Here is a 13535-nt window from a genome sequence, read left to right as displayed (position 1 = left end):
TTCTAATTTAATTGTGTCACAAATTAGCATTTTCTTTATTAACTTAACATCAGCTTCGATTCATTTAGATTCCTAAAATCTATGGAAGCGAAAGATTTAACACAGCGTTCTCTTAAGCAGCCTAGTTATCATATTAATGAAAATTTGAGAATCGTGTAACATGTTTCATATTCTAGTTTTGGAATACATTATAGAATATTATACACATTATTATTAAAAATTTAATTAGGATTGTACAATGACTTAACTATTTGAATTGAATTATTTTCGAATTTAAAATTGGTAAACATCTTTCGATTTAATATCAAAATACTTTGGTCGTAAACGAAATGTAACTACTACAACTGCAAAAAAAGTTTTCGACTTTATTCAGGTAATTATCTTACTATGGTTCATTATAAGTTTTGTTTTATATTCAGTCAAAAATTTTATCATGTGCTTATATTTCTTATTAATTTTCTACATTTATGTATAACTCTGCTAAGAAGGGGATAACGTGAGGTAAGGATATTCTCAAATAACCTCCAAATGAATCTAGCTTAAATTAAGAAACAAGTTCCTAACCTTATAAATTGATTAGTGCTTTTTAGTGGTTGAATTAATTAACGTTCCCATCTCCGACATGATGTGTGATATACCAAAAAAATTATACCAAAAAATTACTATTGTGGTGTGTGCACACAAATACTGAGAATACTGAGAACGTTAGTGTTGAAAATATGTGCACAATAGTGTTAGACCCAGAACATGCAATAAGTGTGCTCTTAGAAGTTATGTCAGTACTTTTTGCACCAAATGCCAGATTATATGTAGCAAATAAAACCATAAAAAAGAAAATTTTGTCTAAAAATGCAAAATTGCTATAAAAAGAATAATTTTCTTTAAAAATATTGAAATCTAAAGGGAGAGCTTCCAAGTAATTTTAATTCATTAAAGTATCCCCTTAATCGATTTGAAAGGAGAGCATCCCAGCAGCTCGCATTATTTCTGGAACGGGAAATGGCTTTTAATGAATTTCAAGAAATGACGTCATTCACAGCTGTTGAGAAATGAGCCAGGACAAGAGTAGCCAATCAATATGTATCAAAATATGCTATTTAATTTCAAACTCTTTTGTAAAAAACCTGGAGAAAAGTTAAGAATAGGATAATGGTTGGAAATGCACTTTGCGAATGAGTTGTACAGAGTTGAGAAGTTTTTCATGCCGAAATAGCGTTTTTCCTATCATAGTCACGCTTTTCCTTTCATTTAGAGAAGAAATTAGCATTAAATGTCGAATAAACTCGATTATCATGGTACGTACTGGTACGTAAATTATATGTGACAAAAAGACAACGAACCGTGACCTATGAAGATTTAGATTAAACCATGGTTTTCTGATTTAATCAACAATGAATTCCCAAAATGCATAAATAACGTGCTTTAATACCAAAATGTAAGTGCATTCTCTTCTTGTTGTACAGTACTTTTCCTATCCTATTAAGAAACTTATATCCTATATAAGGATTTATTATCTCCCTGAACAGTTATTATTCCTATATTATTAATCCTTAAATTATTTCCTATTTAAGAAATTTTAAAAAAGAATTTTTTTTTAATAAAATTTCGAATAAACTCGATTATACGTATAATAATTTTTCAAAACTCGATTATTGTATAATATTTTTTCCCTGCCATTTAGGACATTTATTGAAGAAATTTACTTAAATTGTGAATAAACTCAATTATACGTGACGAAAAGACAAAGAAAACCGAGACCTATAAAAATTTTGATTAAACCATGATTTTGTGGTTTAATCAGCAATGAATTGCCAAAATTTATGAATAACATGATAAAACACTAAAATGTATATCTAGTATATATTCTTCCTTTTGTATTAAAAAATATTTATTAATGTCATATAATAATTTTACTACTCTTATTTTTTTAGAAGCTTTAATCAGATTATATATAAATTCGATTATGCGGGTTATTCATTTGCTCGAAACGAGGCATTTCTCGACCATACCGGTTAATTAGCAATCTATGTACTATAAAAACTACAATGAATTCTACAATTTCTAAAATACAAACTCTAATCTTATATTTAACAAACAACTTTTGTCAAACTACTTATTCTGAACATTCACATAAATAAATGTAAACTTTTTTTCTGATAATATAATCAGCATTCTTTTATTCGAAAGCTGTAAATAGAAAACCGCACATGAACTCTAAGTGACTACAAGTATAAACTGCTTAAAACTTATTAAATTTACTGTTAAAAAAATATGGTCTGCGGAGATTTGAATAGAAAAGAAGAATAATGTTTGCTGAAGGGAATTTTCTGGAAATCTGAATTTGTTATTATTTAAAAAAACAGAAACTGTAAAGTCAATGACAGAAAAATTCTACGAATAACAGAAATTACATTACATTTAAATTTTTAAATAAATCAGTAGAAAATTGAAAAATTAATCATGCAAACGATTAAAAAAAATATTGTTTTCAATGAATTTCATTTTCAAGTTGTTAAAAAGAAATGTCTTCTAATATACTAAAATATCTGAGACTGCATGTAAAGAATCCATGGTGAGAATTCTTAGTCACTCCGCTAATCATAAAAATGTTTATATTATACTAAAAAAAAGTCAAAAATTTAGATTTAATTTTTTTTTTTTTGTCTGTTCACAATCACGTATTAAAAAAATTTTTTTATTTCAATACGTTCTATCAACCTTATTAGGAAATATCCAATACAGAATTCTATAAAAACCAGAATGGTTTTTCACAGCGAAAGAAAATCAGGTAAAATTACCGTGTTGTATGATGGTAATGGTAAAAAACATCATAATTCTGGTAATGAAACCAAAATCTATGATATTTATAAGCTATTAATTTGGTTTTTTTTTATTCATATGGTACGGTTGTCAGGAAATTTCGGTTTTCAAAATTGTAGGTCTTATAAACACAGATTTGCAAAAAAATAAAACACCGAAGAGTAAATTTAACCGAATAAACAGTTTTTATTCCCTGCTCTTAAAAAATATGATGAAATCATGAAATTTTGTCATAATTACTAAATTTTATCACATATCATAATACTATATTTTATGGTTAATTTAACCAAAATCCTAACCAAAGCGCTTAGGTTAAAAATTGCCAAGGTTTTTGATGTTCCCATAGAGACAGAAACACAGTAAATTTATCCATAATATAGTAGTTTTGACCATACTTTTTTTCTCAGTCTGAAATAGAGTACTGGCTTTTCATTGAAGTGTAGGAGTAGGTTTAAAACCTTAGTCAGTTATTTGATTAATAAACTATTTTCATGTTGCCAAAAAAACAAGTTCAATCCTGGGATTTTATGTTTTTTAGTTTTTCAAATAGTTTTTTTTCCCCAAAGTTTAAATTAATTCGGGGATACAATTTGTACTCTATATTGAGGAAAGAGAAAATATCTTTTCAAATACGAAAAGTATTGTTCCATGAAAAAGAATACATTTATTTTCAGAATGTTCTTTTTCTTCCAATGTAAGTTTTTGTATCGTTTTCCTTTTCAGCTAAAGTACTTTCTCGTAACATTAACATTCTAATTTCCTTGCAAATGTGCGAATCCAAACGAAAATAGACGCTGAAATTGTTTCAACCTGTAATCAATTTGTTTGCTAATGCTATTGATTAGAGGGTCTTATTGAGACTTCCACGACAATTTTGCCGCAAAAAGGATTCGAAGAGTGCGGCTTCACTACCTAATTAACACATTAATAGAAATAATTAAACGTAAGACAATCGTTGAATCTTGTTGTGCTTGAGACAATTACTTTTAGCTAACTAGATTCCAAAACTCATTTTAGAAATTCAAATGAGGGATTCTCGATTTGTTTTGCAACGAAATGAAATGTATTCGATTATTTACTTTTTTAAGAAAATTGGATGTTACTTTAGAAACATTTAATGATTTTATCACATTTATTCATTTCTGCTTAAGGATTTTTATTTTCAGAGAAAATCCTTAAATGAAGTATTTATCCATTGAACATTTGTTTTAAGGTAAATAGGTATGCTTTTTAACATATATATTATTTGCTTATATATATATATACATGCATATATATATATATATATATATATATATATATATATATATATATATATATATATATATATATATATATATATATATATATATATATATATATATATATATATATATATATATATATATTATCTACTATCTACTATTAGCTTACTTTCGTTTTCTTTTTGTTTCCGTTTTTAGTTCGTCTTCTAATTTCGTGTGTTTAGGGCATTGCTCTTTGAGCCTAATTTTCGGACTTCAGCAGCAATAATAATTTGACTCCTGCTGAAAATCAATTCAAAATGAGTAAATCCTGTTTTTTTTTTTTTTTTTTTTTTTTTTTAATAGTTGTTTTAATTTTCAAACTTTTTAATTACAAGCTTTAAATTATCCTGTATTATATTATTACCTTGCGCGCATCCATTTTCGGGCCCACCCAAGGTAACTAACAAATTAGACGCGCTTCAGTTTTGCAGTAAGAACGTGCCATAAGATATCACTTTATTTATGCTTCTGTTTTCATATATTGTAATCTGGCAATCTTATTACGAAAATATTATAAATCATTCTTGAAAGATTCCGGTACGCGTAAGTTCATTTAATTCGCTCCTCACTATGTAGATTTCTTTTCGTGTACTGATCTCTAATCTCTTTACATTTTATTTTCAGTTTTTTGCTTGATATATTTCTTTGTTTTTCCGTACATATTTTTTACTTAATGTGTTCCAATTTCGTTTAAAATTTTGTGAGTACTCCTCACACTGTTGTATTGATATATTTTGCTTTGGCTATATTAATACAATATTAGAAAGCACTCCTTTTGCGGATATAATCGTGTGAGCTGATGAAGAGATTATATCTTTTCTTAGTTTTGTTTTCCAAACTTTAATTAATAATTTTTTTTTTTTTTTTTTTTAAGGTATTAAAAATTATGATCTTTTAAATTCTTTTAAAATATTATTGCTAATAATTTTTTTCTCTTGTCATTATTTTGTATTTTTTCCCATATTTTCTCAATTTTTTAGCTTATATATATATATATATATAGGTCATTTAAAAAAGCACGAATTTTTTTCATGAATTTTCTCATCAAAATTGTTAATGTAGTAATAAATATTAAATTTATTGCCTGATAAATAACACTGGGGACAAATACTTGAACTTGCCTAATTCGGATGTGGAGATTTTAAATCTTAAATCAGTTTTGTTCGAGCTACAGATATTTTAAAATGACATTTTTAGTCTATTTTTTGTCGAAATCTACATGTTCAAAATTCTTATATAAAATAACGATGGCATAAATGTTGAGGCAAACTTCTGGGGGCGGTAAGACACATCAGTAGGATTAAAACTCCATAGAAACCCATGCCCCGAAAAGTTGACATACGCAGCTAGGTGCGCGTCCCTATTATGACTTGTTCAGAAGCACGAAGAAACAGTTTAATACACAGTAGCGTATGACGACATTTTCAGGAAGGGGTTCCTATGCAATTTTAATCCTAATTATATGCTCTAACTCTCCTAGAAATTTTTCACAATATTTCTACGACCCCTTTTTAATATATAACGTTTTTAAACTAGTACATTTCGACAAAAAAATAGATTAAAGAAAACTGTAACTTGAAGAGAGAAAAAACTAATTGCAGATTTGAAATCAGAGATGCGAAATTATCTAACATCTGTAAAAAATTCTCATGGAACAGAAAAAAAATTGTCCGCCAGTGTATTCATTGAACAATAAAAGATAACAATAAAAATACTGAAATACTGGAAACTCAACTGGCTAACTAACTGGCATGTATTGAAAATACTGGAAACTCAAAACAAAAATTTACATTAGATTTTAGCTCTCGATACTTACCATTTTAAAATGTGTTTCTATAAACCCAAATTATGCTAGTTAACTAGTATTATAAAAATAAATAAATTGGAATTATGAGCTATATTCCAGATTATCATTTAATAAAGTAAGGAGACTTTATATAAAGGTCAGTAAATAAGAAAAAGTAGAAATTGTGTAGAAGAATTATATATAATAGATTATGATAGAAGTATCTGTAGTTCTAAAAAAGCTTATGTTATCTTCAAAATTACGTTGTATGAAGTTGGTATTACCGTCTTAATCCGTCATAATAAAACTTCAAAATTCCCTCAAAAGAAAATTTTAAATAAATATTAACCGAAAAAAGAATTTTTCCACCAACAAATAAATTTTCCGCAAGTAAAAATCCCTTAATTAAAATTCAATAGCAAACAAGAGTAGGCGATCAAATTAATGAAGTCCTTCAATAATGTGGTTTTTATCGATTCGAATTAATTGAATACTTGCTGGTATAAGCATTGTATTAAATGTTGATTTGTAATTTCAAGCAAATATGCATTAAAGTTGCTAACGAATAAGTTTGTCAAAAAAACTCTAATTAAATTCCGAATTTAAACTAACTTCTTAATCAAAATCCCCAAAGCATTGTTCAATTATTCAGACGGATGCAAACCTCAAACAACGTAAATATCAGGAAGTGAAATTTATATTTAGAGCGTAAACTAAGGGGGTACACATTTGTAAACGAAAGATAAGTAGAAAGCGATAACGTTGATAGTTCGGTTAGAAAAACTTTAATCCGAAGTTGGCATTACTTGTAATACTGTTTTTCTCGTGTCCGCTTTCATCTTGACTTTGGGTTATTTTTAATGGAAATTTATCAAGTTTTTTTTTTATAAAGGAAATTTTTTTGTATGATAGTTTTAAGTTTTTGAGGTTGACGGATCCTTCAAACTCTTTAAAAAATCATTAGAGATGATTTATAATATACCAAAAGAAGCTTGCCTGAATGATTTACTATAAGAAAATAAAAGCAGTTTAAAAATATGTATACGATTTTTTTTAATATGATAAAAGAAAAAATATATAAATATGCATTTGAACGAATAAGGATAGTGTTTAAAAAAGAAGCATTAAATTCTGATACATCGATTTTATGCATTGGAATAAATTTTTCCTTATTTAAGATTTTAATAATTCAATTTCTTCTTGTTTTCAAAACAAAACGTTCCATCTTAGAATACTTAACTTTTAAATCCATTATTTTCCTTGCGTTTTAGCTCACATGTAATTATTTTGTAAAAAAAAGAAAGGAATAAGAAAAAAGTGCTAGATGCTGCACGAAAGTGAAAAAAGAATGGTTGAAAAGTTTCGAAACACTGAAAAGAAGGAAGATTATCGAGATGAAACTTCAAAACTTTCTACGTCTGAAATTGAGCGAAAAGAAAAATCAAATAGTTTCTTTTTTCCAGTTGGCATCATCTGTTGTTTCTCATCCTTTTATCATCCACTCCCTCGCTGGAGCATTGATTTCCTTTATAGGAATAAAATGTTCTTTTATTTTTTTAAATTCTATTTTGCTGAATTTAATAATTTAAAATGTCTGGGCTTGAAATCACATCAAAACATCATTTTGAGTTTATTCAACTATTAAATATTTTGAATTAAGTTCAGGAAAATAAAACATAATAATTTTTTCCCATTATTTAGTCTGCAAAACTTGAATGCTAGGCTCTTAGGCGCTGTAAATACATTTAATCAACAATAAATGAACAATAAAATTCTTGAAGGAAAAAAATCTTAAAAATGAAAAAAAAACATGTTTTCCAGAGTGAAATAATAATGATTCTTATTGTTTTTATTTTTCGATTGCAAATTCATTGTTTGCAAAAATTAATGTTAAAGAATGAGCTCACGTTAAAAAGTTTTATTGTTTTATTATCTATTTTTAAATTCAATGCGATTTCTTTTTGAAGTAAAAGCTCATTATAGCGGAAATACACAGTAGCAGGAAAAGTACTATTACATCGAATTCTCGTTACAGGCAAATTTAAGTTTTTACAGCTCAAACTGTAACAAAAATACTTAAATATAAAAAAACACTGATATTATAAGGTGTATCTATTAATTTCCAGAACTGTAATTACCAGAAATCCAGTAAATTAATTAAATAAAATATTTCGAAATAACATCCACCTGATGTTATTCATTTATATTATTCCTTTGTAGTAAAATCTTCAGAAAAACATTTAAATGAAAATAGAGTACTTTGTGCTATGTATAAATAAAGCAAAATGTGAATAAAACACAAATAAAGGTACAGAAAGGGACATTTTATAGTTTAAGTTCTATAAAGAAGAATCTTCTGAACACAAGTATCTTCTTGTGTTCAGACATTAAGCACGATTCTTATTTATAGAGCCGAAACAAAATTATATGCATCATTTTTAAAATTTTTCTTAAATTAAATATTCGACTTTCTACTTAGAAAAATTTCAGTTGTAATAGAAATGTTTATTGTCTAAAAAATTTGCAACATCAGTACATTTTTTGATTAGGAACATAAAGTTAAAAAATGAAACATCAACTTGAGTTCCCTTTTGTTACCAATGTTCAAAAGTACTTAAATAAAAAGATAAGTTACCTGAAAGATCAAACAAACAATTTACTCTCCAGTCAAAATTACAGTGCCAATTACTAATTTTTTTTATTAAATTAAATGAAGAAATAAATCTCAAAAAAAGGTTGGTAACTGAGTGGGAAAAGGCAACAGAAGGTACAGCTGACAGAAGCGTTAAATTTTAAATGCTCTTGCATCGCAAATTACTGAATTTTACAAATATTAATATCGACCTATATTTCTTTTAATAAACTTAATGTATAATAAAATACTAAATTAAAAGTCAATACAAGGAAATAACAGAGGTGAAACTGTAAATCAATTTACTTACACAGGTTCAATTGAAAAAAAAAAATTTTCTATAAAACTAAAATTCTTAATTTGATCTTATCGCTTATTAAAAGAACACTCGAAAGAGTATATTTAAAACACTTATGCCAGTAACAGAGGGGAAAGTAAATAATCTATCCTTGATTTATCTTATTGGAATGCAACAAATGTAATAATGACAATCTTATCTAAAAATAGAACATCCAGAAAGCCATGGGACTCATTTTTGCCCACTCAGCAGAAATAATTTAATACAATAATTATACTAACAAAGCGGAAAACAATCCTGGGACAACATCAAAATGTTTAATTTTTTTTCTCAAAATTAAATTTCAAACTGTATATTAGTTGTGCTGTGGTATGTATGACACAGTTTTTGTTACTCGATAAGTTAAAATCATTTTCAATTAACAGGGGATTTAATTACCGTTAAATAAGAGGGGAGGGAAACTGACATGGAAGTTTTACTGTATCTAATGTATTAAGAAGGTATTGCACAAACGTTATTTTTAAAATAGAAATTTTATGTACATACATTTACTAAACGCGTACAGTAAACTATGAACTAAAAGAGAAATGTATATACACGATAGTGTATATACATTTTCTAAAAGCATATAGTAAACTACTTTGGATGCTTAAAAATGTTATTTCGACTTTTATTTCAGTAATAAAAATTACATATAATCATGGGATATCATAAGTGCAAGTTGACCTATGTCTTTTTATGTGTCTTGCTTTATTCCCAATATTTAAAGTCCTTTTTTTAATGCTCTTCAAATCTGAAGTTTTTAATGTCTGTAATATCCTTATACTTTATCCTTGCAGCAAAATGTTCATTTTTGGAAACAAAGCTCATGCGTAAGATTTATCTGAAGAGTATAGTGAATGATTCCTAACAATCTCTAAAACAAGAAAAACAAATTGCTAAATGAACAATGTTTGTGGAAGTCAAAGTTATTTAGGAAACCCAAAGATCAGAGTTAGAGAACACTCAGAGTGAGAATTTTTAAAAAATTTTCTGAAACTTTTACATCCAAGTATAAAAGGACATTAAGGAAGGTTACTTTGAAACATATATAAATGGGTATGCCGCGGATAACCAACCCGCAGCATTTGCGTCGCAGTGTGACAAGGCGAAGTATTAACAATATAACTCAAAATTATTTAAAAATCAAAACATTGGAGACAGTAACCTTTATCAGGAACACTGTCAAAAATTTATTTAAATTTAAAATGACCCAAATTACACTGAGTCGTAAAAATTATATATTAGTATTAACCAACATCCCAACTTAATTAACTTAATTACATTGCATTAACAACTTCCCAAAATTACACGATTTGGCTTTCTGACTATGTTGTAGGTTGCATGTCCGTGAACAAATTTTTTTGTTATGATCATAATAAATTCAAAATATCATTCAATTTTAACTGACGTGCATCAACAAAAGCCCGCAAAAAAGTAAGAATTCAAAAAGCGCACTAAGTTCAGACTATTTAATAATTATTTGGAATTAAATGTTTCAAAACACTATTGAAGAAGGCAGAGTTAAAAATTTAAAAAATTGTTTGATTGCAGGTAGAAACTTAAAGGTGTTTATATTAATCACCACAAGATTGGTATAATACACATGGTATAACATGGTATGGACACATGGGTATAATCCTCTCTGTTTCAAGCAAACCTCAAAAGCAAACAGCATTTTAATGCTTTAAATCCTTTCTTTTTCCTATAATGATTGGATAGAGATTGATAGAGTGCTTCTTTTTTTCCCTCGCTTAAATATTAATTTATGAACTCTAATATGATTATAATTTTTTAATCCATTCTTGACAAGGGTTCTAAAATATTTATCAAAGATGCTGATTATGGAATATCCTGCTTGTAAATCCTGCATTTTCCCAATCATATTTTTATCTTGCATTTGCAATTAAAAACTTAATCAAGGAATTGAAAACTTGTTTCGGGAAATAAATAAATTTCAAACGTCTTTAAGATACTTTTTGAGTGCATATCATTATTTTCAATAATATAATATTTATTAAAATTGTAATTGAAATAATGTACATTGAAATAATGAACATTGATAATTGTGTTGATTAACAACGAAATTAAAATATATTGACTCGTAATCTCTGAATTAACATAATGAGCAATCTTACTGTTTTCCCCACATGACACATTCAAATAATTAAAATTTTAATTAAAAACATTTTGTAAGTATGTATCTTCCGCAGGAATAACTTTGTACCGAATGTAAATTCATAAAAATAGTTTTCTTCATGTTTGTAAATAAAACACCTATTAATAATTCTAATTTCTAGTTATAACTGAAGTGAAATTTATAAAAATATTTTCAACGCAGCATTTTTTAATTTTTTTTCTCAAATAAATATCTAGCATAGAAAAAATGAAATGTGCCATAATTACATCTTTCGAAAGTTTTCTGACATTACGATAATTCTCCCTATTTTTGGCTCAATTTTTAACAATTTGAGTTAATAAATGATCGTAATTGTAATACGTTAAAAAGGTGTCCATGATAAAAGTTAGCATTTGTCTGTAGTCTCTTTACAAAGATATGCAGCAGAATTTCACGAAAACCGGGTACTAGCATAATGAAATTATAGGAATTTTATCTGGGAAAGAAAATTAGCTACAGCTTGGCCTCCTAGATCACCAGACTTGAATCTTAGTGACTTTAAGTTATAGGGACTCTTCAAAAACTTTTATTAAAGATAACACTTAACTTAACAGAACTTAAAGATAACAAAGCATTCCATGTGCGTAACATTCCCAACACACGTGATTTGAACGACTGAAAACGCGATTTTATGCTCCTAGATAGTTGCAAACAATAGAGGCCATCATTTTGAGCATCTTTTTCAAGCAGAAGATGCTAAATGTTTGGAAAAATATTGATTGTTATTTGTGTATGGTGTCTATACAGCTATGATACGCCACCTTATGGTGGTTTTTGAAACTTATTTTGACTCGAAAAACTTATCTTCATTGCATTATGTATTTATCCAAATTTCATAATTTTTCATAAATTATAAATTTCAACGATATTTAAATCATAAAAACAGTTTTGAATATGTCTGAGAAAAATGTTAAAAGATTCTTACTTTAATATTATAAGGGTACTTACATGAGTGTTAATTAGTGATTCCAACCACGTGACTAGTGTTTTATTATAAATTCTCTCTGTGACAAAAAACATCATGTTTACTTAACTAAATTCTAAACAATCTACAGATTTCTTACTTTCATGCAATGAAAAATAAACAATTTATATCATTCAAATTTCAATTCCATTTCTTAAATAATTTACAAAATAATTTTGAAACATCAATATTTATTGATCTATTCGAAATTAAAGGAAGAAAAAGATCATATTATGAAAGGACGAGGCATTAAACTACGCAAGTCTAAAAGGTGCGCATCCTTTATTTTCTAAGGAAAAAAACAATTAAGAAATTAGTTTGTAAGTAATTTATTATTTATAAAATTTAATTATTTATCATTAGTTTTTCTTACTTGAACATATTTTTTCTTCTTCTCAAAACAATACTAAACTTTTTTGGTGCAAGGAGAAGAGATCAAAGGGAATGATCAAATGCCTCCTCCCTCCATATTACATCAATGAATTGAAAATGACAATAAAAAAATATTAATCAAATTATTTTGATCATAACTTTTGTAAAAATATTAGCAGCAACCTTAATTAACAGTTATTAACAGTAATTTTACAGTTATTTTATCTTTTAGTGTTTAAACTTTACGAATTAATATTTTAATAATATTTGTCACTTTTTACGTATTTGTATTTCAAATATAAGATTTTTTTATAATTAAAACACATAAAAGGTATAGACTATACATTTTTTCAAAGTGTATACGAGCATTAATCATGCTTATACCCGCAAAGTAGAGGGATAAATTTGATCCCATATGGTCGTAATATAAAGATCAACCCTAACATAAAAATACACAAAAAAGCATACAAATGGCTTTAAACCTATGAAAACTCTAAACATTTTACCCATTTAAAACATTTCACGAATTTCATGGATGATAAATCTCACCTTTTATGTGAATCTGATCAACAGGACCTGGTGGAGGCATGATCTTTCACGAATGCGCTACAAACTGTTGAAAATATCTTACGTAACACTCATACCATATGGGCGAAATGGCTTACGTACAAAGAGAAAAATGGTCAGATCGGACCTTTTCTCTCTTGTTTATCACTTCTGGAAGATCCAATGGTTCTTCAATTGATTTCTTATACGCGATTTATTACGTTTCTTGTTAATAATAGCCAGTCCAAAGTTGCTTGTTTCTTTCGCTGACTCACTCACGCTAAAAAAACAGGGTATATGCCCGGTTGATGTAGAAGTGGCCTTCTGAGCAGCCCTTGGGGCGTAGGGTCGATCATTGTGTGCCTCGTTTCTATGGTTACGGGCGGCCGGCTCCAATCTGACTCCTTGGTGTCTGATGTACACACCTTTTACTACGCCCAAATAAATCTTTCGCGGAAGAACGCAAGAGATGGTAATTACTTCTGGTTTTGAGTAAGAGATGATGTGTTTCTTCAATCTTGTCGATTCAGAAAAATAAGGCTATTATTTTGATAGTAGTAAATATGAAACATTTAGGAGTTTGTTTACCAAATCAGTTATCGAAAGTGAAGTC

At 27.6% G+C, this 13535-nt stretch overlaps 1 protein-coding gene across 1 annotated transcript in view; it reads right to left on the bottom strand.

The window, feature by feature from the left end:
• Syt4 (Synaptotagmin 4) overlaps positions 1 to 13302 on the bottom strand; it is a 56026-nt gene extending 42724 nt beyond the window's left edge. The window contains exon 1 of the mRNA XM_016072948.4: positions 12926 to 13302. Within this exon, the coding sequence (XP_015928434.3) occupies positions 12926 to 12965 (40 nt within the window). The 5' untranslated portion in view covers positions 12966 to 13302. The remainder of the gene's footprint in view (positions 1 to 12925) is intronic.
• Positions 13303 to 13535: the final 233 nt, after the last annotated feature.

This window comes from Parasteatoda tepidariorum, chromosome 6 (assembly GCF_982258835.1).
Source record: "Parasteatoda tepidariorum strain Cologne lab strain chromosome 6, Ptep-v5.0, whole genome shotgun sequence".
NCBI lineage: Eukaryota > Metazoa > Arthropoda > Arachnida > Araneae > Theridiidae > Parasteatoda > Parasteatoda tepidariorum.
The sequence above is the reverse complement of the archived record's forward strand: the minus strand, read 5'-3'. Positions and strand labels throughout refer to the sequence as shown.